We start from the raw sequence: 25975 nt of genomic DNA, 5'->3' as shown, positions 1-25975 counted from the left end.
TGAAGAGAAGCAGGTTTTTGTCCGGAAACAGCCCAACACTGAGCCAGTAGAGAGACTGCTCACAAGGTGAGAAATTGCATGGAGCATGTCTGGGAGGGGAAGAGCTGAATGCTGAAAATTTGGAGTGTACCATGGTGCACACTCCACACACCCTGCTTCTTCTGCTCCCTCAGTAAATAGATTCTGCTTCCAGGAAGATCTGTAGGCAGAGTATGGCAAAAATGAAACATAGTCCAGGGGTATTTCACACTCTTTCAAGAAGATGCTGTCCAAAATAAAAGCGATCTTGTGTATTTTTCAGCAAAGAATATACTCTTAATGTTAAAAGACATAAACCAAAGTGTGGCTTTTTCTTCTTTTTGGGTTGACAATATTTGGGTCAAATATTTGAGGTGCCTTTGAGTACCTTTGTTTGTACTGCAAATGTTTTTCAGCCCTGAGTGTCGTAAACAAAACTTTGGGGATTGGTATAACCAGTTGCAGCGGTGTCTTCCAAAATCGGCAGATTGGCTGAAACAAAGCCTGAGGGATTTAATCTGCTGCATTGCCTCCTATTCCATGTGACAGGATGATGTTCAGTCTGTCAGCAGTGCTGTCCAGCTCATCTTACCTCACCCTAGCATGAATTTCCAAGGTGTGTCTCCAAATGTGTATAAGCCATGTGAAACCAGGACCCTCCAAATGTTTCAGTCTAAAGGTTAATAAAACAGTTTATCATTCCACTCAGTTATCTGTTCTGTAGATGAAATCTAGATACAATTAACTGCAGTATGATGGAGCACCACACTTGCGACTGCTGTTAGGAGGCAGGCCAGCAGGAGGTCAAGCAGGAAAGCTTCGACTTTTTCTGACTCCATAATATATACAATTTTACAGACAGGCCAAGATTGGCTACACAGGTAGCCACCTCTTTGACCTCATTGGTGAACATCACCATCAATAATCTTTCTCCTCCCAGAGGAGAAGAATTTAAACAATTCTAAAAATATACATAGTTTACTTGAAGCTGCATGAGAACAAAATGCAAACAGTGAAAAGCAGGCAACCTTGAGGCAACACTGCAGAACTTTCTTTTTAAGGAAAAAGGCTATGACTGGAAGGAAGAAAGAAATAAATAGTATTTCTATTTCCCCCTCGCTGGGGACAAGTCAGACCTGCCCATGTTTGGGGAAGCTGCCATTTGGATTGAGCAGGTGGGGGACAAAACCTACAAGTGTCCTGAGTGTGGGAAGAGCTTCAGCTGGAGTTCATACCTGAGCCAGCACCAGAGAATCCACCTGACAGAGAAACCCTTCAACTGCTGTGAATGTGGGAAGAGTTTCACCCACAATTCGGACTTGATCAAACACCAGCGGATCCACACAGGAGAGAAGCCCTGCCAGTGCAGGGAGTGCGAGAAGACCTTCAGCCAGAGGTTGAATGTGATCAGGCACCAGCGCACTGACATGGGAGAGAGACATTATCTGTGCAACGAATGTGGGAAGAGCTTCAGCTCTTCATATCTCAGAATTCACATCTCATTGTCCACCAGTGAAAGCCACAAGAGTGAGAAACCCTTTAATTGCCTGCGATGTGAGAAAAGCTTCAGTGACCGCTCCTCCCTGATCATACATCACACACTGGAGAGGAGCCCCACAAATGCCAGCAGTGTGGGAAGTGTTTCCGGGACAGCTCAGCCATCATTCGGCATCAGAGGATTCACACGGGAGAGAAACCCTACGAGTGCAGAGAGTGTGGGAAGGGGAAGACCTTCCGGCAGAGCTCCTCGCTGGTGACTCACATGCAAACACATACGGGTGAGAGGCCTTACAAGTGCCCCGTGTGTGAGAAGGGCTTCAGCCAGAGCTCGGTGCTCACCACTCACCGCTGGGTCCATGGGGGAAAGACCTTGCCCATGTGCCACGGCAGCCTCCTGCCCAGCCCCTTCCAGTGCACCAAGTGTGGCCGAAGGTGCCACGACCACGCCACTCTGGCTAAGCATCAGAACCTGCATGCCAAGGAGTGGCCCTACATCTGCATGGAGTGTGGGGACAGCTTCTGCCAGAGCTCAGCTCTCAACGTGCACCTGAGGATCCACCGTGCTGAGAGACCCTAGAAGTGTGAGGAGTGTGGGAAAATGTTCTGGCACAGCTCAGCCCTTGGTGCCCACCTGAGGATCCATGTGGGAGCCAAGCCCTACAAATGTGCTGAGTGTGGGAAAACCTTCCGGAAAACCTCAACACTTAAACTGCATTTGAAAATCCACATCGCTAAGAAACCTTATAAATATCTGGTGGGTAGAAGAATCCTCACCTCTTGCCTACTTCTGCCATAAGCCTGGAGTGGATGTTCAGAGCAGGAACATAAAGTAGTTTTTGGGGGTACCAGAATGCCTGGTAGGAACCACGGTGGGAAGAGACTGACTGGAGACATAGTGTTATGAATAAAATCGATGTTCAAAAGGCATATGAATTTACCCCTTTTTATGCACTTACCCGTTCTTGTTCCAACCGCGTTACCTATACTTGCTCCAACCCCAGCACCTGTTCTTGTTCCAACCCCAGTTCAACTCCTACTTAATGTACTTACTCTCTTCAACTCTAGGAATTCACTGTTAAAAAGTTCCCACCTGTTTTATCTGTTTTATTACCCTACCTTTAGTCGTTTGTACCCCTCATCCCCGCTAACTCGTCGGGTAATCCAGCCGCTGCTCCCCAGAATGGACTTCCCTATTTCCCATAAGGACTTGCGCACATATGCATATTAAAATCATATTGCCGCCTGGAAACGAAACAACGAGCCACTTGAAAAGGACACAAGAAACCCCACACTGTGAAATGGCAGGAACCTAACGAAGCTAACTACACCAACTTCAGCCCAACAAGTGAGTCACCACAACTTGAACAGCACCCAAGCACGAAGACCCCTCCCGAACTTCCAAGCTGAAAGCAGTCTTTGAACTATCCTTGTGAGAGTAGAGGCTCCAGTCCTGCGGGTGAAGACAGGCCTCCGTGGCCCTCCTCTGGATGTCCACCATGGGGAGCAGCAGCAGCAGCACACACCCTGAGCCCCCACCTCTGGGCCCCTCTCTAATAAAGGCTTAACAAAGGAGCAGAAGGTCTCCTGGCCCTTTCTTTCACAATGATATATCTGGTGTTACGGCTAGGTGCTTAACCCCAAAGACACAAAAACCTTCAGGCTATCTGGAAACTGAGTTAGTCGCAAAAAAGTCGAATGCTGGGGGTTTAGGAAGAGTGTCAAGAGCCTGAAGAATGAGCACCACTTCAGGGTAAGCGAGGATGTGAATATATGCTAAAATAATAACTGGGAGAATTGGGCTTGTAAAATACAGCTAAGGTGAACATCAAAATAAAGTGTTCCAGACTGGTTCTGACTCAAAACTTTGGCTTGTTAGACACTGTAGCTGTGCTAGGAACTCTTCTTTCTACTACCTTCCCTTATTTTTCATGAACATACTAAGTTTACAAGTGTTTGACAAGGCATTTCCAAATCTTTTCAGAGTGATGCTTTGGAGCTGAACTTCAGTCTGTCTTTTTTTTCTATTTTCCAAATCTTACATGGGACAAAGAATTCCTACCTTATGATAGCTAGGTAACACAAAACTCTAATGGCTGTTCCCAGAAAACGTGGATGCAGACACGCTCCCAGCTGAAAGGCAGTCCGTAGCTTCTCCCAGACTTGTTGCTGCTGATTTGAAACTCCTTCCAACTTGGGACATCAACAAAACATGGACAAAAATGTGCCTTATATTATATAATCCAAAAAGAAAGGACTTGCCCCCAGATGTCCCAGTCTGAACCGGTACATGGTGAGTTCTCACTACTGGTCCAGAGACTGATAGGAATTGTCTTGTTCTTTTTAGGTCACTCTTCTCTAGGTGGCTGTTGTTTCCGGAGTATTAACATATACAGTTCGGCACTTAAGGACTACATATTGTACAAACTTCCTTCTATACTGCAATGTTTCATTACACACTGTGCGTTTCCATCCTAAATAAAAGCCGGTAGGGTTGTGTTTTTTCCCCTGTGTAATCCAGTTTTCTGTCCCGGCGTGTGATGGGAGGGAACTGAAGAAGAGCGGCGAGCGGCGGCCGGGTTTAAAAGCCGGGGAAGCGGCAGTCTGCACGGGAAGGTGTGGGGCAGTTCTTCCGCTGCGTCACGGGAACGGGAAGGGGTGGGGACGGGCTCGGCGCCCGGTTCGAAGCGGGGGATGGAGAACAGCGGGATGGAGAGCAGCGGGATGGAGAGCAGCGGGATGGAAAGCAGCGGGATGGAGAGCGGGATGGAGAACAGCGGGATGGAAAGCAGCGGGATGGAGAGCAGGGGGATGGAGAGCAGGAGGATGGAGAGCAGGGGGATGGAGAGCAGGAGGATGGGGAGCAGGGGGATGGAGAGCAGGGGGATGGAGAGCCGGGGCATGGAGAGCAGCGGGGCGGAGAGCAGGGGGATGGAGAGCAGCGGGATGGAGAGCAGGGGGATGGAGAGCAGCGGGATGGAGAGCAGGGGGATGGAGAGCAGCGGGATGGAGAGCAGGGGGATGGAGAGCAGCGGGATGGAGAGCAGGGGGATGGAGAGCAGCGGGATGGAGAGCAGGAGGATGGAGAGCAGGGGGATGGAGAGCAGGGGCATGGAGAGCAGGGGGATGGAGAGCAGGGGGATGGAGAGCAGGGGGATGGAGAGCAGGGGCATGGAGAGCAGGGGCATGGAGAGCAGGGGCATGGAGAGCAGGGGGATGGAGAGCAGGGGGATGGAGAGCAGGGGGATGGAGAGCAGGGGGATGGAGAGCAGGAGGATGGAGAGCAGGGGGATGGAGAGCAGGAGGATGGAGAGCAGGGGGATGGAGAGCAGCGGGATGGAGAGCAGCGGGATGGAGAGCAGGGGGATGGAGAGCAGCGGGATGGAGAGCAGGAGGATGGAGAGCAGCGGGATGGAGAGCAGGGGCATGGAGAGCAGGGGGATGGAGAGCAGGGGCATGGAGAGCAGGGGGATGGAGAGCTGCGGGATGGAGAGCAGCGGGGCGGAGAGCAGGGGGATGGAGAGCAGGGGGATGGAGAGCAGCGGGGCGGAGAGCAGGGGCATGGAGAACAGCGGGATGGAGAGCAGGGGCATGGAGAACAGCGGGATGGAGAGCAGGGACATGGAGAGCAGGGGCATGGAGAGCAGCGGGATGGAGAGCAGGGACATGGAGAGCAGGGGCATGGAGAGCAGGGGCATGGAGAGCAGCGGGATGGAGAGCAGGAGGATGGAGAGCAGCGGGATGGAGAGCAGCGGGATGGAGAGCAGCGGGGCGGAGAGCAGCGGGGCGGCGGCGGGCCCTCCGACGGGCCGGTTCCCGTTCCCCTACACTCCATACCGCATCCAGGAGCAGTTCATGGAGGCACTGTACGGCGCGCTGGAGGCCGGCCGGGTCGGCATCTTCGAGAGCCCCACGGGCACGGTGAGGCGGCGGGGCTGGGCCCGGCGGGGCCGCGGCGGAGGCGGCAGCGCTCCTCACCTTGTTGGCTCTCCGTGACAGGGAAAATCGCTGAGCCTGATCTGCGGGGCCCTGTCGTGGCTCCGGGACCGGGAGCAGAGGCGGCGGCAGGAGGAGGCGCGGCTGCTGGCGCTCGGGGCCGGCGGGCGGGACGCGCCGAGCCCGCAGCAGGCACGGCCGGGCAGCGCAGACACGGCCGGCCAGCCGGACTGGGTCACGGCCTTCGTGCGGAGCAAAGAGCAGCGCGACATGGTGGACAGGCTGAAGGTGGAGAAGCGCTCGTGTGTAGAGGGCGGGTGGGATAATGAGGAAAGCATCGGGGGCTGGAAGGGACCCCTGGGGGTCACCTAGAACAGCCTCTCTGCTCGAGCAGAGTCCCTAGAGCGCGGCACCCAGTGTCCAGGCGGCTTTTTGGCGTCACCCAGCAAGGAAACTGCACCACCTCTCTGGGCAAACTGTTCCTGTGTGCTGGAGGATGAGTGGAAAAGACGTGAGGCTAATTTGGTGGTTTGCCTGCGGGTTGCCTAAAACGGGAAACTATATTGCTCTGAGCAGAGTAATGCTCAGTAGGCGAGCACTCCGGGAGAACGGTACCCTGGTACTGACAATTTTGTTTCTGTTAGGCTTTTTCCTATGCCCAGAGCATAAGTAGTGATACCAAGGGTTGAGGGCTAAATCGTCTTCATCCTGCCTACACTCTCCCTTTTTTGTAGGAAGAGCAGATCAGAAGGAAAAAGCGAGAAGATCATCTTGAGAAAATTCGGCACAATGTGCGTTTAAAATACGCAGCAAAGAGGAAGGTGAGTTATTCCACAGAGATCAGAACTTTCTGTTTTGGTTACCTTCAGTGTTGTTCATACTTGCTTACGTGTGACTTCACATTGACTTTTCCAACCCACCTGTTCGAGGAATCTTTGTACAAGGTTTCTGAAATTGGTCATCCAAAATTATGTTAGATTTTCTTTTAAAAGTACAGATGTGAAAAACAATTTGTGCATCGATAATAACCTGTGACAATTTCTGTGTGTGGGCAGAAATGATGTAGGTTCTGATTGCCTTCTGACCCTCTGCTTTTCTTTTAAAAGCTTTAATACGCAGAGGCTTTTTTGGGAAAGATCTCTGTTTAATGAGTATGTGTGAACAGTCTGTATTTTTGGAATAAAAATTGTATTCAAGTTCACAGATATGTATTTCCTCTCATTTAGAAGTATGAACTGGCCTCAGTGCTCTTGATGCGTTTTGCTTATATGGGTCAAACTTCCCAGAAGTACTCAGTTCAGGTCCCCAGAGAGACAGATTTATTAGGCTGCCAGGCGATTAATTTCTAGTGGGCTCCATCTCAAATACTGTGTAATGTTTTGGTCAACTCCTGTCAAAAGGATATGACAGAAATAGTAAAGAATGGCAAATAAAAATCAAATGGAACAAAGAACTTGCCTCTTAAAAGACGATGAAGAGCATGTGAAATGAGAAGCATGATGAAAAACAAGAAAGCAGATGAGAGAAGGTTTGTTATGTTTCCCCTTCATAATTATCTGTGTGAAAAAGTCTTTGGTTGTTGGTAACAGCTGCCTTCTGTGGGGACTGTGCTGCCTTCTGACCTGTCCATGCCATAAAGCAACCCTTGTGCTACTCTCTTTTTATTTGGGAAATATAATAATGTGCCTTCGTGTTCCTTCCAGAGATGTGAGGAGGATGAGGCAAAGCACCTTCTTCAGCTCAGCAAGGAGGCTCTTTCGCAGGGAGCAGGAGAGGGTGCTCTAGACCAGCTGGATCACAACGAGGAGGAGCTGATTCTTGCTGAATATGAGAGTGATGACGAAAAGAAAGTGGTATCTGGGTAAGGACAGGGACTGAGGGAATTCCATGCTAAGGAAACATTTTCTGTCTAATTTTTGTCATGCCCTGATAAAAGAAGTTGTGCAGATTTTATTAAAAAGTGGTTTTCACCTTTTCAAACAGTGTAAGGTGGTGGTTGTTCTGGGATTTTATTTAATTGGTTATCTGGGGGGATTTTAGTTTGGTTTCTTTTGGGGTTTGGTTTTTTTACTTTTGTTAGACTGATCTGAGTGACTTGAAGTGCTTTCTGAAAAAGTGCATCTTAAAAATGTGTGGCAGTGACAGTCATAAAGATAAAGGTCAGTGCCTTTATCCATGCCCAGCTTCCCAAAGAGTGCCTCTGGATGCTGAGTGAATGACTCGAGATCAAGTTCCTTGATTAGAAAAGTTCCTTGCATTGGAAAAGTAGAATGGAGCTCAGGACACCAGAAGAAGCTGTCAGGTCTGCAGATTAGCACTGGCATATTTTGATATTCTAAACGCAGGGATGTTCACATTTCTGAAGACTGAACTTTGGCATAAAAACCCCATGCACACTAAAACACAGTATAGTACTGATTAGCTAATGCCTGAGGTTTAGAGGCCCCTGAATGAAAAGAAAAAAAAAAAATCTTGAACTAGGAAAAAAGACACATCTTAGGAGAGATTTTTCCTTTAAACAGAAAGGCTTGACTTGATTATGCACACTTCACTGTTCTTAGAAAGTTAATTTTTCTTTTACCATCTGAGATAAGTTCTGAGGCTTATTTTGAGATGACTTAATCATATCTTTTGAAACATGACTCTTGTAGTGGAACATCATTTGATTCTTACTGTCAGTGGTCTGTTGAAAGGAAACTGTTAGAGCTTTCTCTTTTCTTAGGCTGGAAGAAGATGATGATGATTTGGAAGAGGAGCATGTGACTAAGGTGAGATGAGGAAATTAAATAGTGCCACTTCATTGAATAGTGTAAGAGTGAGCAGAATTAAGGCTTCCTCGCACCTTTCCAACAGGCAGTATAGAAGGATTTAGGAACTGGCTTCCAAAACCTGCCAGGTTTGTTGGTTAAGACAGCTAGTTCTGCTGTGCTCATATCCTTCTGGACTGCACTGCTTGCCTAAGCAGCTTGCTGTACTAGCACTGCTTAGTTTTTGCTGTGGCTTGCTGTAAAAGCATACAGCAATAAATAAGTTTTTATTACTCTCCCGTAGTGACTCCCTGAGTCCCTGTTTTCTAAAGAGCTTGGAAAATCAAATGGAAAAAATGCAGAGGAGAAAACAAAGATGGGGCTTTTGGCCTCAGCAGTTTTAAGGTGACACTCAAACACGTGCCTTCCCTTGTGCTTTTGAAGGCTAGAGCAAGGTGAACCTTGCTGAAGTGCTTGGCTGCTTCCTTACAGGATGGGTCATAGGTAGGGATTGGCTTCCATGTTCTTCTTGTCTTCCCTTTGTTCTTTCTCAATGCAGATCTACTACTGCAGCCGCACTCACTCCCAGCTGTCCCAGTTTGTGCGCGAGGTGCAGAAAAGTCCTTTTGGCAAAGACACGCGTCTGGTTGCCTTGGGATCCAGGCAGGTACATGATGGTGTTCTCAAGGGACCCAGAACGTATTGCCAAGAGCTGTGTGGATCTGGTGCCACAGAAGTCACCTTGGGGTCTGACTGAATCTCCTGTTGAAAAACTGAAGCAGCTATGGGTCACAACACAGATCTGTGTGATGTACATTTTTCTGTGAACTCTCTTTTGGTCATTTAGTTTTTGGTGTAAACACAAGAATATGCTTTACTTTTTCTAATATGGATTATTACTCCTGGCAGCATTTTTTAGAAGCTATTGTGTAGCAGGGAGTCTTCTTTTTTTTTTTTTTTTTTTTTTTTTTTTCCTCCTAAGTTTCTGTGGGTTTCGAGCATGTTTGTAGCAGTTAGTATGTACAACGTCTGACTTACAGACTTTTCCTTTTTGGAATCTGGCCCGAGATTGCTTTAAAGAAAACCTTTTGTTTTACAGCAGAGGGTGCTCATGGGGGGGCTCAGCTGTGAATTGACTCCCTTCCTCTTCCTCTCTTTGCACGTGCCAGAATCTGTGTGTGAATGAGGAGGTGCGACGCCTGAGTGCTCTCCAGCTCATCAATGACCGCTGCATGGAGATGCAAAAGAACAAACATGGTAGGAATGCTCCCAGCCTGGGGAAGCAATTCCTGATAAAGGTGTCATGAGAGTGTGGAGACAGCGGGCACTGCCAGTCAGTTCTAGCAAGCAAGAGTGATAGGAGCTTGGAAACAACAGGTTGGAGGAACAGGAATCCTTGTTGCTTTTCCTGATCTTCTGGCTATGCTGAGATTGGGATGAATTTTATGAATGTCTTAAGCTGGTCAGGACTTCTGCACGGAAAGATACTTGTGTTTGTTAACTCAGTACTAGAAATGCTGGAAGATGTCACATGTTAAATCTAAGTGGCAAGAGTAGTGTCCACCGTGGAGATGGAAATGTTACTGCTAAATAATTTTTAACTAAGTGATAGGTCAGGAATACACAGGACAAAGCTTGCTTTGAAATCCATGAGGTTATGCAAAGTGGCTGTTGTAGGCTGTTGTGTGTATTGCTCATAGCTTTCTTTTGATTTCTGCTGTTAGAAAAGAAGAGCGATGAGGGGAATGAGGAGAAGAGGAGACGTGTGAGTCGCACTGTGTGCCCATTTTATTCCTATGAGCAAATGCAGTTTCTCCGTGATGAAGTTCTAGTGGAAGTGCAGGATATTGAGCAATTGGTGTCCTTGGGAAGGAGGACCAAAGCCTGCCCATATTATGGGAGTCGATTTGCTATCCCTGCTGCTCAGGTAAGACATTAACACTTTTAGCGGCATTAATGCCAGGCACTCTAAGAATGGCACTGATGGCCTGCTCCCTTTAGCACTGTTACTCAGACTGGGGGAATCTGTAAACAGGCTGTGTTTCTGTCAGCTGTAGTTCTGCTCAGAAAGCAAAGGAAAATGAGAATTCCTATCAGAAGTTCGTAAGGATGCTGTATGTCTCAGCATTTTGAAATACTTTTACAGTTCAGCAAATGTGAGGCAATACTGACACACAGGTGTACTCTTAGCTCTTTACAACACTCTTCTTCCTTGCTGGGTTCTCTCTGAAGACATGCTTTCAGTGCTTCAGAGGAAATTTGGAAGGTAATCTGAGCCCATAGGCAATCGTTGCATAATCGTTTCTCTTCAGCTTACATCCCAGTGCCCCTCTCAAGCATGTGCTCCTGGTTTTGTTCCTACCTTTCCCATAATAAGAGTCACTTGGCTGAATTCTGCAAGGCCCTCTGATCCAGGCTGTTAGTGAGTGGTTGTAGAATGCTTTAAGTTTGTAAGGATGAGAGCTGGAATCAGGGCAGTGTGTGCTTCTTCTGTAGCTGGTGGTGCTGCCCTATCAGATGCTTTTGCATGAGCCTACCAGGAATGCTGCTGGGATCAAGCTGAAGGACCAGGTTGTGATCATTGACGAGGCCCACAACCTCATAGACACCATCACCTGTATCCATAGTGCCGAGGTCAATGGCTCTCAGGTGAGTCAAAGCCTGGCCTGCTAATGGAGGGGGAGGTCTGCTTCCAGCCGTGCCCTTTCTTCTCTCCTTTATAACAACAGCTTCTGCTTTGTGTTTGTGTAGCTGTGCTGTGCCCACTCCCAGCTGTCACAGTATATGGAGCGATACAGGTGAGGATCTTGGGGGGGGGGAAAAGCAGAGGCAAGGTCTGTGGATGCCTTGGCTTGCCTCATGGATGCAGGGTCTTTCTTGCTTTTCCCCAGTGGAAAATTACTGCATTAAGAGTTCTGCGGATGAAAAGACTTGCTTCATTATCTCTTTATAGAATCTGTCTAAGTCAGACTCCTGGGCCTGGTATTAAGTGAGAAGGGGATACCCTGAGGATTCTGTTGCCCCCTTATACACTCAGTTGCTTTCTCAATATCTCTCTCTAATCACTTTACTTTGTGATGCAGAGTTTCAAAAGATTCGGTCTTTCACATCTCTCCCTTAGTCTTTCATGTGCTGACTGGCATTATGGTAGAAACAGGAAGCTCTGAGGAGGAAAAAGCTATATGGGGCTTTTGGCCCTGCATCTTGCCATCCCTGCAGTGTCTGATTGTTGTGCTCAATGCTAATAACTGAAGTTTTGGAGCATTATTGCAATAGGGTCTTGAGGCATCACTGCCATTGTAATAAACCAACTATAATTAATGTGTAAGGAGAAGTGCAATGGTAGAAACAGTGAGGGAAGCCCAGGTAAGTGCTTTGGGATGACCTTGGGCAGGATATCCAGAAGACTGTGCCCTGTCACAAACAGGGAGAGTGACCTTGAGAAGAAATCTTAATTCCTGTCTCTCCAAAATGAAGAAGAGTTCAGGTACTTGTTTCTGCAGCTCAGCTGCTTTGGATAGTCCCTGAAGAGGTTTAGGGCCTAAATGTGTCTCATTTTTCATAGGAAACGTTTAAAGGCAAAGAACTTGATGTACATTAAGCAGATCCTGTATTTACTGGAGCAGTTTGTGGCCATGCTGGGAGGTAAGCAAACCTCTTGTTTCTCCAGGGATACTGATAAGCTCTGAGCTAGTTAGTGCTTCCTCAGGACACCGTCTGCCTTCCACCTCTGCAGACTGCAGAGAAATGTTGCTCATGTATAGGTTTAGAGGCCAGTAGTTTTATTTCTCAGGCTGGTTTGTATGTGGGGAAGTTGACTGGTGTCTACTTGAACCATGTTCTCTTTGTTTCACTAGCTGAGGAGCAGCAGGTGACATTGTACACTGGTATAGGTGGTTTCCTTCTCTTTCTGTGTAGTTGTGAGATCCAGCTGGAGGGGGGATGATGTAAGATGCTAAGTGAGGAATGCAGCAGATATACAACAGATGTATAACAGTGTAGCACAAGAACTGCATGGTCATCTGGTAGCAAGGCCCCTATGTGTGTCAGCATGCATCTGCAGAGTGAATCTTTCTTGAGTGGTGCTTTTCCTTTGTGAGAAATATAATTTTGCCTTGATTTTATGTCCACAGGAATTTGCAGGGCTCCTTTTCTCCAGTGACCTGTTTGCTGGACCTTAGTGTGTCTTGAGGAGGGCATGTCCGAAGTTCATACAGAACTTCCTCCATGTCAGGGGAAATGCAGCCATTTGGGGAAGGGGCTGCAAAACTGAGATGTGGGGTTGGTGTTAAACACTGGGACATAAAATGCAGTGAGTGGCAGCAATTAATCCTGTTCTGGCTGTCTGGCTCTGGGCATGTTGGTGTCCTTAGGTTTTTCCCCTCCTCCCAGCTGCCTGCCAGCCTCTGTGCCTCCCAGCTCCCTGCTGCTGCACTGAGGAGGGGTGAGGGATGTGTTGCAGTCCCTTCCCTTTGTCTTTGCAGCACGATGACTACATAGTGTGGGAGCATTTCTGATCACCCACCCTACCTGCTGCTTCCTGCCACAGAAGGAACATAGGTAGTGTTCCTTAGGATGCAGTAGCACACTTGTCTACAGTGTAGGGCTACTCTACAGGGCAAATTAAAACTGAGTGGGAGCTGATGTTTTGTTGTGTAGTTACTTCTTGCTTTTTTTGTGCACTGTATCCACTAAGCTCAGTGTTTAGTTTCCTGCTTAATTTTGAGATAGATTCAAGCCTTCCTTGAACTGCTTTCATGCTTTACAGGTAATGTGAACCAGAATCCTGGATGTCAGGCAGTTTCCCAAACAGGTAAGACTGAATTGAACTCCTGGGGCATGGAGCTATCAGTCACGGACATGGGTGTGGGCAGTAAGGGGTGCAGGCCCAGCAGGAGATAGCTTCTCTTCTCCTTTTCCCTCTTTTCTTTCAGGGACAGTGCTAAAGTCTATCAATGACTTTCTGTTTCAGAGCCAGACTGACAATATCAACCTCTTCAAGGTAATGCAAATGTTGTCTGTTAGGGCACAGGTGGTGGTGACCTGAGATTATTTGGAGTATGTATAAGAGCTAGAAGTAGAGCTAAAGCGCACACGGTAGAATCTGCTTTCTAGGTGTCTGTAGGCAAAGCTACACGGCAAGGGCTGTGGATGCAGAAATTTTGCGACTCCAGTAACCTAACTACCCCCTTCAACCTCCAAACACAGCACCTTAACACTGTGTTTCTGGAATGCCATTGTAATAAACTGTTGTCTGGCTGGTAGCACCCATGAACAGCTGTGCACCTCTCCCCAAATGTACAGCAAGTGACAGCCTTGCTGGACAGGAATCAAGGACAGCAGGATGGGAGAGGGGGTGATGAATGCCACTTCATTTTCCTTTCTTTTTCCAACAGGTTCAGCGGTACTGTGAGAAGAGCCTCATCAGCAGGAAGGTACTTGCCCTGTGGTTTCATGGTCAGCAGTGTTCCAATGCTGTTTCACACCTGGAGTTTGAGATGGAAGATGCAGCAGCTGGGTGGGGCTTGTCTTCTCCACCCTGTTCTGCAGACAAAATGGTTCCTATAAAAAGAACCATTTGGGCAGATTAACTTTGCTAATCCAGAAAAGAAACATACAATGTGGTTTACCACGGTATTCCAGTTCTGTGCTGCTTGGCCTCAAATCTGTCTGCCAAGTCGGCTGCATTGCACTGGAAGAACAGATATCAGAGACTTGTTTTGCTTTTGATTCAGTGGGTGGAAGAAGGTAGTGGGAGCTGATACATTCTGATTAGGCTGGTTTGTGAACACCTTCTAAGGAACTTAATTTGTGGCAGGCCAGCAAACCTGCCTTTATCTTCTCTGATTCCTGCTGTTGGTAGTCTTAGTCTTTCCGGCTTCTGCTTGGCAGCTTTTTGGGTTTGTGGAGCGATACGGGGGCCCAGCCTCAGCTGTGAAGACCAACAAGGAGAATCAGAAGCTGTCTGGTTTGCAGAACTTTCTCCTGACACTTCAGCAGGCATCTGATAAGGAGGGTGAGTTCAGGCATCCTCTCCTTGTGCATCTGTGGGCAGAGTGAGGATGTGGAACCTACATCTCTCTGCATGAGGAAAAAGGGGGAGACAGATTTGCAGAACGAGAGACTGAAGAAGGTGTCCTGCATGGATGTTTTTTAACAGATCTCACTAGCTGATCCAGGCAACTGTACATTGGATCAGTGAGGTCCCTTTCAAGCTGAATGACGTAATTCCATGTTCACACCACACGCACTCAGGCTTTGCATTTCTGTGACCTGCTGGCTCTGGAACCTGAGCTACTGTGTGTAGTAGCTCTGTTTTGAGCTGCCATCCACAAAACCCACATCTTTTACTTTTTTTATTGAGCAATGAGACAGAATTTGGGTTTTCCCTTTTAATGGGTCTTTGTTCTCTGCCTGCCTAAGTAGGCCAGGTGTTGTGTTCATGTTGAGCATGTTTTGTGCTTAGCCCGTCTTCAGAAGTGTGGCCAATGTTGCCTGCCTCTCCTTTCCTTTTTGGGCCAGCAGGTACCCCGCCAAGTCCTCCTGTGGAGGCTGAGCATGACCAGCTCCGAACTGCCTCTCCATTGATGCAGATTGAAGGATTTCTCTCGGCCCTCACAAATGCAAACCAAGATGGCAGAGTGATTTTGAACAGGCAAGGTACTGGAAAGGGTGAACTGGGGAGAGGTGGCAGGAGTCAGTCACAAGCAGGGTGCTTCACTGGCACTGAGGGAGGAGATACAAGAATCCGTGAAGTAGGTTGGCAGGCTTGGTCTGTCTGAGGATGCTTATGACTCCAAGGGAATTTTTAACCAAGGGCATATGGGCCAGGGTTTGCAGAGGTCTGCTCCCACTTTGGATGTCAATTTTTGTCCTGCAATTTACTGCAACTATTGTATACAGCTCCAGAGAGATTAGGAAGCAGAAGGTAACTTCCAGGTTGGCATTACCTGCCTCTGTCAGTGTTGAACAGCAAGTCCTTACTTTGAGAGGTAGTGCCAGAGTGCCCAGGTCAAGGAGAATCTCTCATATCCCTGAGTACCTGTCATGGCTAGCTCCTGAATGCTCTTCTCTTATTTTCCCAGGCACAGTTGGTCAAAGCAGCCTCAAATTCCTCTTGCTGAATCCAGCTGTCCACTTTGCCAAGGTTGTGGAAGAATGCCGTGCTGTCATCATTGCTGGAGGCACCATGCAGCCGGTGAGTGAATAAGGGTGCTGGGGTCTCAGGAGGTCAGTGGTGCTATCTGCAAGCCGGGATGGAAAGAGAGCAGCCAGGCTGAGCTCGTGGTAGGTTAGAACTAGCACGGGGAGCAGCTGGAGGAGCTCGTGATGCCATCCGTCGCTCTGCAGGGCCAGGGATCCCACAGGGACAATGCCACGAGAGTCTTTGCGGAAAGTCAGTGCTGCTGTCTGCGGACAGAGGGCACTGCCGCTCCTCTGCTGGGCCGGGGCTGCCCTTGGTGCTGGTGCTGCCAGTGCTGAGTTTTTTTGGGACACTGGTGCTTTATTTGCTTTTGTTTTGTGGATCTTAGGTGGCCGATTTCCGAGAGCAGCTGTTGTGCTGTGCTGGCGTGGACCCTGCCCGTATTGTGGAGTTCTCCTGTGGTGAGTGTGCAGGGCTGGCAGGGAGGACTCAGCAGCTGCAAGGGCTGCAGTTTGCCTTGAACACTTCTGTCAGCACTCAAAGTAACATGGCATCTTTTCTAAAAATCAGGGCAGCAAAGGGGTGTGAGTTCCCTTTCATTCTGAGCTTCCCCTGTGGTCTTGACTGGTATTGGCAGGCAGTGTGCCATGCCTTCTTCACAAGGGCAGGGGAGGATGGAAGTAGGAGCAGCTGAGTGACTTAGGCACTTTGGCTTAGCCAGGCAAACGTCTGCCTCTGTCACTTGAATGCAATTAAAATTCTTCAGCTCGTGGGGTTTGTGCCAGCAGCAGTGATGTGGACTCTCAATACTGGTTTTTGTCTCCAGGACATGTGATTCCTCCAGAAAATATTTTACCCATCATCCTCTGCAGTGGTCCTTCCAACCAGCAGTTGGAGTTCACTTACCAGACCAGAGACCTGCCTCAGATGGTCAGTTTGTCCTTTGTTCCTGTCCTTAGCATCTCTTTTTTTGCTTCACATGGTTATATTTCAGAGCAGGGTACTCTCTCTGTTTAAGAGATGGGCTGAGCAAAGTCCTTGGCAAGGGAAATCCCAAACCACAGGAGCAGCTGCAGGTGTTTTGGCACTTCTTCCTGTGGCAGGCCAGTAAGCACCCAAGGCTAGACACTAGGTCTGCTCTGCCCCTGCTGTATCTCAGCCTGATGTGCTCAAGCTGTGCTCCCCAGCTCTCAACAACTGTCCTATTGGGACAACTTCCACCCACTGAGGCAAGCTCTTTTCCTGAATGACCATGGCTGCACAGCCATAACAGAAACCCTGGGCTAGGGAAGAAGGCCAAGCAGTGAAGAGCTTTTTAGTGATGCCCAGCTCCCCATGGCAGTTCTCACAGACCTGGCATATGTCCCACATTTTTTTCTCCCCTAAGACATGTCATAAGGAAGGTGTGATCCTGGGATTGAACAGAGAGTTGAAGCAGCATTAGCCAGGGCTCCTGTCAGCTGCAATATGCTCTTACCTCTCTTGCAGATGGATGAGACAGGTCGAATCCTTTGCAACCTGTGCAATGTGATCCCAGGAGGTGTGGTGTGCTTCTTCCCCTCCTATGAATATGAGAAGCAGGTGTATGGACACTGGGAGAATTCAGGACTGCTCTCCCGCCTGGCAACCAAGAAGAAGGTGACTGTGCAGCCAGGGCATTTGGTATTTTCCATGGAGATGTCAAAACCCAAACAATTCCATAAGAGGTCCAGGCCTCTCTCTGAGTTGTTCCCATAGCCTGCACAGCAGAGCAGAATGGATGTTTATCCAGCTAATCCCTCCAGTAATGAATAAATGACACTTCCTGGGTGGCTGAGCACTGGGCTGCAATCTAAATGAGACTGATTGCAGCTATACATTCTTGAAGTGCACAGTCTGTGTAGTGGCTGTGGGGGCTATGAAAGTCTTTGCTTTCTGTCGCCAGCAGGCTTGTTCTCGTGTGGCTGAGGGAGCTGTTCAGGTTGAGCTCCTACAGGAAATTTGTTTCTCCAAGGCTCATCTGTGTGCCTCTTGAGCACAGACCAACATAGCCAAGCACTAGGCAGAGAGAGCCAACACTATAGTTCATAAGAGAAATGGCATTTTGCTATCTGCTGCAAGTAGAGATGAGAACTGCAAGACTATCAGTGTGACTCCTGTTGAAGGCGCAATGAGAAACATTAAATAGGGCCATCACTGCAAATATAAAATCTTTGCGATGTCTCTCAGAGGTATGTGAAAGCTGGGTATTGGAACTCAGGCAGTTCAGGTTGTGGTGCAGGGATCTTGGATCATGTACCAGGAGAAAGAAAAATTACATATACCCTGGCTGTGACTTCTGTTTATCAAAAGCTAAACAACTTTCCACAGTCCCAGAGATTTCACAGCCTTGGTGATTCTTGGCATTCTGGCACATGGGGCAGCCAATAGGTTTTTGGGTGGAAGCACTGTGCTTCATTTTCTCTGTGTTTGTAGAGTTACCACACTGAGTACCTTTCAGGTGTGTCCTGCCAGGGTCCCAGTGCTCTGCCTGGTTCCTCCAGGGCTTTGGGCCACACACAGTTTGTTCCAAATCTCAACTCTGATTTGTTCTTGTTTGGCCTTTGCAGTCTCCAGCAAATTGGATATGTGTTAGCAAGGCAATTGAGTATAAGTGCAGCAAATGTGATTTTCAACTGCCCACACACAAGATCAAATCTTAGCAGGGGACGGTTGAAGGCCTTCCTGAGGTTACTGTGGTGAGATCACACTGAGATTATATGTAAGTTACACAGGGAAAGTTAATTTAAATCAGAGGCTTAAATAGCTAGTTTTCAGTAAGTTAGTTTTGGCTTATATTTGTAACTGCCAGTTATTTTTCTACTGAAAGACTGATTTTGACTGGTAAAATTCTTGCTAGCCAAAGGAAAATGCATTTTGTAGGTTCTTTACTGTTACAGAGAAGATAGATGTTGGACCTCTTATTTACTAGGAAAACCACTTGTGTTTTAGGCCAAGGTACAGCACCTTTAAAAATACAGCTTAATTAACTGCAGAGGTTTTCAGTAACTAATTAGGTGTGCTAGAATAACAAAAAGAAATATTACTTTATTTATGCTTTGTGTAAATTTATTCACTGGGCAAGGGGAGACACTGCTTGGAATTAACTGATGATTCAAATTAATTGGTCCTGTCCCTGTCCTCCAAGATCTTGCAGCTGTAGCGTCTCCTGACCCCAGAGAGTCTTGATTCATAGGTGCAAGAGGGGCACATTGCTTTTCTACCTCTCAGCTCTTGTTTTAACTTCTTGGAGTATTGAACAAGTCTGCCAAAGCTGAAAGGGAATGTTGGAGGAGCTGAAGCAGCTGCTGCTCCCTTCAGAGTCTAGCTGAAAAGAGCTGTAGTGCATTTTCAGGATGGAGGGAAGGTACTGGTTACTGGTACTGGTTTTCCAGGCAATTTTCCCTTCCATGACCTAGTTCCATATGCTGTTTAATGACATGGGGGTAAAATGATTTGCTTTCTTTAAACTGTTTGCTTCCTATTGCTGTAACTGATGAACTGTGCCTGACAGATCTTTCAGGAGCCTAAGAAAGCCAACCAGGTGGAGCAGGTGCTGGTGGAATATGCCAAGTGCATACAGGTAAGCTGTGCAGGCAGACTGGTGGGAGTGTGGCAGCCCAGTGGTTATGGGAATGCTGCAAAGGAGGGCACTTTTAACAAGGAAAGAGGGCTCTAGGCTAGGTGTGGGAGTGTTTCTGAAGCACAGAAATCTTCCTGCTCTGGTTTAAGTTGCTGGTCCCTCTCCTGCAGCGCTGCAGCCAGACAGGACAGATGACAGGAGCCCTGCTGCTTTCTGTAGTTGGAGGCAAAATGAGTGAAGGGATAAATTTCTCCGATGACCTGGGAAGGTAAGGTGACTGCTCCTTGGAATGCCAGCTCTGCCTGTGGTGTAGTGACTCTGAGCACGATGGGCACATCGGTACTTGCACAGATAGAAAATCCTGGGAAACATGTGACTTAGCTGATGCTTAAAGCAACAGGAGGATACACTGCTGGATCCTGCCTGTCCAGGCCACTCTTCCCTTGAATAATGCAGTTAGGCTTGCTGTGCTGAATAATCCCTTGTTCTGGCACCCTGAATCCCTCTGCAGCTCTGTTCAGCACGTGCTTGTCAGACTGCTGTGCTTTATTGCTGCCCTTGGTTTGCAGACCCAGCTGTCTTTCAGGGGTGTGCAGTGACCTCTAATTTATCAGTCTATTGGCAAAGTGCTCTAGGATGAGACATTAAGAATAACGCAGTCCTCCCTTGCAGGTGTGTGATTATGGTGGGAATGCCTTACCCCAACATTAGATCTCCAGAACTCCAGGAAAAAATGAGTTGGCTTGACAAAACAATGGTAAGAGTCACTTGCACCTCTGTCTCTTTCAATTCTGCTTTATATACTAACTTTCCAGCATATGAGTCCCAGAGCTGCCTTCAGAGATTTTATTTTCTTTGAGCTTGCCCTCATCTCCCAGATTGTGTGGTACTGAGAGCACAGCCTTCTCCAGGCTGCTGCTGAACAGGGTCCTAAACACAGGGAGGAAGTTCAGTGGAGGGAAATGCCACCAGGACTTGCTGGCAACTCTGAGTTCCAAGGGGAGCAAGGACCCTTCAACCCAGAGGGGGCAGCAGGGTGGTAGAAGCTGCTTGCCAGGATCATTTGTCCCTTCTCATTGCTCACTTGAGGTGCTGTTCCTGGACAAAATTTCTGACTTCAAGGGGACCTTGGGTTGGCTCTTTGTGAATGCTCAACACAGTTTTCTGACTGCAGCCTTTCTTCTGTTCCTCCTTATTCTCAGCTTGGGGTCTGCCTGGCCACCCGCTCACCCTGCAGGGGTAAAAATATTTACCTCACTTTGTCATTAAGACTCCCCAATTAGATTTACATTTGCATGGTATTCAGACTTGCCTATTTCTTCTTTCCAGCCCAGAGCTGCTGGCCAGGCACCAAGCAGAGTGCTGATTGAAAACCTGTGCATGAAGGCAGTAAACCAGTCAATAGGTAATTCATCCTTCCTTGAACAGGTGGGGATACGAAATACACTGAAGGAGGAGGGTAGGAAAAGGGATGCATTACAGATGACGGGAATGTGATCTTCCTTGTCTGAGAACAACAATTGACTGCGCCACTTTTTGTTTTTATCCTCTGTACAGGCAGAGCCATTCGCCATCAGAAGGACTTTGCAAGCATCGTGCTCCTGGACCACAGGTACACACGCCCTTCCATCTTTAACAAACTGCCCCAGTGGATCAGGGAGAGGACCCAGGTGAAATCTGCCTTTGGATCAGCGTTTGCTGAGTTAAGAAAGGTCAGAACTCATCTATCTTATGTCCTGCTACCAACATTGTTCCCCATTGTCCTCATCTAGACCTTTTTCAAGCCTTCCCTTTGGGGTAAGGCCAAGGACAAACTGCCTGGTTTTCTGTGTTCCCAGTTCCATCGATGCAGGTTGGATGCATTGTGATGTTGACCAGAGAACAGATGGTATTTTTCATTGTGACTTACACCTCTGAAGACTAGGTAAAGTAACACAAGTGGCTGCTTTTCTGTACCATGGAGTTCGTAAAATTTCTGCCTTCTGCCTCTGTGGATGTTTGCTGTTCAGTTATCTGAGTGCTTTGATGGTAAGACAGCCTTCAGCACCACAGCCAGGAGGGAAACTGGTTGTAAGGCTGAGGCAGGTGAAGAGACTAGCAGCAGGCTTTACAGCTGTTAAGGTTTTATTTAAATTGATTAAATATTTAAAATAAAAACACTCAAGCATGGCGAGTATTATTTAAGTACACTTTAAGTATGGGGAGTAATTATTTTGACTGAACACATATGGTTTTTTCCCATCAACCACCAAATGTAGGAGGCCTGACTGACCAATGCCATCTTTGAGCTTTTCACAGGAATTGTGAACTAGCAGGCCAGTAATTTATGTCATGTTGGAATAACACAGAGTGGTAATGGAGCAGCTGTGGGTAACATTTCTTCTCGTCCTCTTTCTACCTTGCTTCAAGCAGTCAATAGCTTGAAGCAATTAATTCTTTCAAGGGGAATAAAGATAGGGCCACAATATGGCACTTGTTCTTTGATCATGCTTAAGTGCAGGATTGCTCTTCTTTTTTTAACCCCTATGCTTCTGAATTCAAAGTAACTTTTTCAATTTAACTTTCCTGGGGTTCTTTCCATGGTTATGGGTCAGTGCTGGAGAGCAGCAGTAACACCAAGGATAGCCACATAATCCCTCAGCTGTTCCCACCTACCTCTGTCATCCTGAGCAAGTCTTGTCCCAGGAGTTTTGTTTGCTTCTTTTCCAGTTTTAGCAGCTGGATGATACCTCTCCAGGCTCTTCACAAGGAAGTACATACTTATGGCACAGAGCTGTTACCCACTCCGTGTATGTTAATTAGCCCCACAGGGAAAGAAACAGCTGCCTCTGAGAAACTTCCATTGTGAGTCACCTGCCCCTCGAGTAGGTCCAAACCCCATGGTCTGCACAAGCTGTGCCTTCAGGGAGGGGAGCACCTGCTTCTAGCAGCTGGTGCCCTCCAGCCTGTGGCTGGTGGTGCTGGGCTGTAAGGCTGGACAGCTGGACTTTCCCTTTACACACTCTTAATTGACGACACTTCCCACTTTTACCAAAGTGAAGGCAGTGAGGACCTGCTTCCTTCAACTTCATGGAAATTTTTCAGACAGCAACAGTTTCACGCTAATACTCAGTGCATCCCCTCTATGACTCCCAGTCATCTTCATCCTCCTCCCCTACAGGCTGCTGCGGGGGTGGGAGGGGTGGTATCGAGTCTGACATACGAGCAAAGGCACCAGCAGGACTGCCAGGAGCATCAAGGTTCCCAGAGGCTCCGGGTCCTTTCCCTGAAATACCTGTGAGGGAAGGAAATCACCAGTGAGTGACACCTGGGGACTAGAGACCAAAGAAATTCAGCAAAGGGGAGGGGGAAAGCCATGCTCTCACCACCCAGGTAACTACAACAGCCAACATATTTAATTCTGTCACAGACTCGTGCCAAGGTCTTGTTTAACTGCAGCCCCTCTAAGCAACTCCCTGCTGTCATCTGCCCAGCGCTGAGGTGTGACCTCCCATCTAAATGCCCCAGGAACCTGCCATGGCCTCAGGGCATCTCAAGTGCCCATATGGGCAGTGAGCCCAGCTGCCCAAGCATTGGATTAAAAAAGACATTGCTGTCCCTTCTTCACAGGTACTTTCCAGGGTTCATCCTCTGAAACACACAAACCTCACCAGTGCCCCCAGCTGGACTTAAGGCGGAGATTCCTCTACTCATTCTCTGTAAAGACCCTCCCAGATATACTGTGGTACACTGCCCAGGAAAATCTCTGTTCCTGTTTCCAAGAATGTGGCTGACACAACTCAGAAGCCAGGGAGCTCTCCCTCTTTCCTAGGGGAAAGGAACAGCCCACATCACAGGACAGTACCTTTGCGCCTCAGCACCAGCTTGTTGAAGAGGTCTGACATCAAATCTCCACCTTGTCCTGTAGCTCTCACTGAAACAGAGCAGAAGTAGTCAGTGAAGAAAGATTAGTCTGAGCTAAGCACTGTGGCAAAAGAATTTCCCTGCAATACTGCCTTCATATTAAAGAAAAAACTCCGACCATCTAATTTTGTATGACACCCTAAACTACAGTCAGGTAAACATTAGGCACAGCAGGGCTAATGGCATCTTCCAGGGAAAGCCAAGAGTGAATTCACTGAGGGGCTTGTGCATTTGCAGTCCGTTCTGCCAGAGCAGCTCCATCAATCACTTCCCTAGCTACCTCATCCAAGGTGCCTAAACGGGTTCAGCCCTGCCCCCCAAGGTTTCATTTATGTGTCTGGTCCTGTGCATCACATGCAAAACTTCTCCACAAGCCCTGAGAGAGATGCCCTTGGGGCCAGTGGGGTTTAGCAAGTTCACAGAGCTCTGGCTGAGTGGTGAACACCTGAGACCTACATCAGCCTGTGAGGAGAGACAACTCCTTTCTGCTCTGAGTTCACTGTGCTCCTGACTTGCTTGCCTGCCTCTAGACCCACACCTCCCCAGTCGGGGCAAGGAAAAGCAGTTCTGCCAAAGAGCCTCAGCACCTTGTTCTTGTTCCTTCTGCTTCTTTTTCTCCAGCTTCCTCTCCTTGACACTGCGAAGGTTGGCCTTCCCAATGCCACCGGCCTGGCGGATGGACTCCAGGAGACTGGCCCGCCCAGTAGAGGGGTTCACCACCTCCTTTGGGGCTCCTTGGACCAAAGCTGCAGAGACAGGAAGGACATGCAGCAGCCACGGGTCAGTGCATCAGCTACATGCCCAGCCAAATTCCCCTGGGAAGGGCTGCTCCAACGCCTTGACAGTATCTCTTCCCACTGCAGCTCTCCCCCTCTGGTGGAAGGCTGAGAAGGCACAGGAGGAAGGCCAAGATGCTGGCACAGCTGCGGAGGAACCTAGCCCTTACCTGCAGGCACTGTGCTGCTGCTCTCCTCACTCACTGTCTGAGCTGGTTCTGAGGGTGCTGCAGGCTGGGGCAGGGGCGGTGCAGGAGGCACCGGACTTGGCATAACCGGAGGCGGTGGGGGAGGTGGAGGGGGAGGAGGTGGCAGTAGCTCAGCATCTTGAAGATCTGAAATATGAAAGAAGTGGTTTCTGAAGAGTCTCAGAGAGGATGGTACATCTCAGAGCTTCACACACCTCAGCAGTAACAGGTCAGAGTCCTCAGTACCTGCAGTAGAGCACTCCTGCCCTGTGCACCATCTCTTAACAGCAAGGCAGGGCCTAGGCAGGAGTGTGAGATTCCCCTGCTCTCCCTCCCCGGCTGCATCCCACTCACACAAGGGCATCCCATCAGGCTGACACACACCAAGTCTTTGCACACTGGGCTCCCTCCTCCCTAGCCATGCAGAGAGAGGGGGAGGGAGGTAAAGGGGCTGCAGTCAGGCCAGACCTTGAGCAGGTTGCAGCTTTCACTCAGGCCTAAGCCAGAGGTGCAACATTGATCATCCATCCAACATCCATCTTAAAATTTCTATCAAGGGACTTTCTGCCTTGTCTCCACTTTCTAGCAATCCCTGCCTTCCTCTTTCATAGGGTCTTGGGATCAGGGACTGAAAATACCTGGTTGCAAAGGCTCCACTGACTCGGTGTTGAAAGTGGGCAGCTCTGGAATAGCACTGCTGGGGGCAGAGGGTGCAATGCCAGGGCCCAGGTCAGCACTGTACATGAGATCTGCAGCAATGCCAGGCAGGTCTGGCAGGTAGGAGGGCACATCAATCTCAGGGACCTGGCCCAGATCTGGCACGTAGAAGTAATTTTCAGCAACCTAAAGAAACCCAAACCAACAAGGTAAGGCAGTGACTATGTGTTTGCTGCAAACAGGGGCACTGCAGGGAACAATCTGGGCAGCAGTCAGAGGTGGGCTGGTGTACCTTGGTACATCAGCCATCCCTACACCTCTGTGCTCAGAAGCTATCTTCTGCAGACCAGGCTTGGGAAAGGTAGACTGCAGGAGGAGGAAATGCAGGACTCTTCTTAGTTTCATAGTAGCAAGTGAATCCTGAAAGGTTCATGCACTATCTGCTGCAGCCTAAATAAACCAGTCCCTTCTCCTCCAAAAGAGTGTCCGAACCATTTCAAAGTTTGAAATGCTGAAGCACAACCCAGTAGTTACAGGGGTTTGCTTTTGTGTTTAATGCACAGGCAACACAATAGTGATGGTGCACTGTAAATAAAGAGTTTGTTCTCTATATATATACATTATATCCTCCAGTCCATGATGAGCAAATGATCCCCAGGCTCCTTTTCCCAGCCCCAAACGATGCTCCAGCAAAGCTGGTACACCCCAGGTACGGCCTCTATAAGGTGTCAGGTACCAGTCACATGTTGGGGCAACTGGGTTGGTGCACTGCCTGCCCCATGTGTACACCAAGCACAGCCCTTTGCTCAGTCTGGCTGTCCCTCTGTTTGCACCAGCGGGCACCCCTTCCCAGCAGGAATGACGGGCATCACACTTCACTCCAGGGACCTTCTAGCAGTGGCACCTCACTCTGAGACACTGCATGAGGTCTGCGTTGGCACAACGGAGCTGATCAAGTGATATATCCTCCAAACCCCCCTACAGCCCTGAGGTCAAGCAGCAAGGTGAGTCGATATGCCATTACTCTCCTTTCATCACTCAACAAAGGCTTGAGCAGAGAGAAATGCCTGCCAAGTGTGAGGCTTTTGTCTCACCCATCAAGCTCACACTAGGACCTCAAACATAAAATCAGGCAATGTCCTTCTGATAAATGAGGTACTCTGCAGCCCTGTAAGAGGCTATTGTCCTACCTGCTCACTACCCTAGAAGTCCCTTCTTTTCAGAGAGCTGAGTACAACCCTCTGAAGTGTAAGCAGCTGCATCTCACCTGTTGGTCCAGCTGTCCCCTTTTGGTGATGGAGAGAGGTGCATCAAAGAGCTTCTCTTCTGTCTCTGTTTCCAGAGCCACGTGGGTCTTGGTCACTGCTCCAGCCAGAGGATCCAGGAACACATACTTCTTGTACCTAAGGGCAGAGAACAAGTATTTTAGTGATGCTGCCTTGAGAGCCAAGGCCCACCCAAAGAAACAGTGTACGCAAGAGGGCCTTGAGGCAGAGACCTGACCTCAT

General features: G+C 48.6%; 3 protein-coding genes across 6 annotated transcripts in view; 2 read left to right on the top strand and 1 right to left on the bottom strand.

Moving 5' to 3' along the window:
* Window positions 1–1139: 1139 nt before the first annotated feature.
* LOC136360959 (zinc finger and SCAN domain-containing protein 2-like) lies at window positions 1140–2404 on the top strand (the record flags this gene model as incomplete). The annotated part of the gene is given in 2 exon segments (XM_066318549.1): window positions 1140–1611; window positions 1614–2404. Coding segments are annotated over 2 exon segments (1173 nt in total), but the record flags the coding sequence as incomplete, so codon positions are not given.
* A 2877-nt stretch (window positions 2405–5281) lies between these two features.
* Window positions 5282–21100, top strand: DDX11 (DEAD/H-box helicase 11). Its single transcript, XM_066320130.1, has 26 exons — window positions 5282–5436; window positions 5515–5739; window positions 6186–6272; window positions 7155–7312; window positions 8174–8219; window positions 8758–8865; window positions 9368–9455; window positions 9923–10125; window positions 10695–10847; window positions 10950–10996; window positions 11764–11843; window positions 12967–13011; window positions 13133–13200; window positions 13595–13633; window positions 14091–14214; window positions 14721–14858; window positions 15284–15396; window positions 15731–15803; window positions 16169–16272; window positions 16831–16980; window positions 18875–18943; window positions 19114–19211; window positions 19616–19700; window positions 20273–20348; window positions 20501–20655; window positions 20782–21100. The coding sequence occupies exons 1-26, from the start codon at window positions 5371–5373 to the stop codon at window positions 20809–20811; spliced, it is 2628 nt and encodes an 875-aa protein (XP_066176227.1). The 5' UTR covers window positions 5282–5370; the 3' UTR covers window positions 20812–21100.
* The window catches only part of WASHC1 (WASH complex subunit 1), a 41122-nt gene continuing 36196 nt past the window's right edge, over window positions 21050–25975 (bottom strand). For all 4 annotated transcript variants that reach the window (XM_066320128.1, XM_066320129.1, XM_066320127.1 and 1 more), the window contains 6 exons: window positions 25735–25870; window positions 24449–24653; window positions 23793–23957; window positions 23434–23592; window positions 22788–22856; window positions 21050–22217 (listed from right to left, as the gene is read on the bottom strand). In XM_066320128.1, coding sequence (XP_066176225.1) covers window positions 22066–22217; window positions 22788–22856; window positions 23434–23592; window positions 23793–23957; window positions 24449–24653; window positions 25735–25870 — 886 coding nt within the window. In that variant the 3' untranslated portion in view covers window positions 21050–22065. The remainder of the gene's footprint in view (window positions 22218–22787; window positions 22857–23433; window positions 23593–23792; window positions 23958–24448; window positions 24654–25734; window positions 25871–25975) is intronic.

The sequence above is a fragment of the Sylvia atricapilla genome, chromosome 5 (assembly GCF_009819655.1).
Source record: "Sylvia atricapilla isolate bSylAtr1 chromosome 5, bSylAtr1.pri, whole genome shotgun sequence".
Lineage (NCBI taxonomy): Eukaryota > Metazoa > Chordata > Aves > Passeriformes > Sylviidae > Sylvia > Sylvia atricapilla.
The sequence above is the reverse complement of the archived record's forward strand: the minus strand, read 5'-3'. Positions and strand labels throughout refer to the sequence as shown.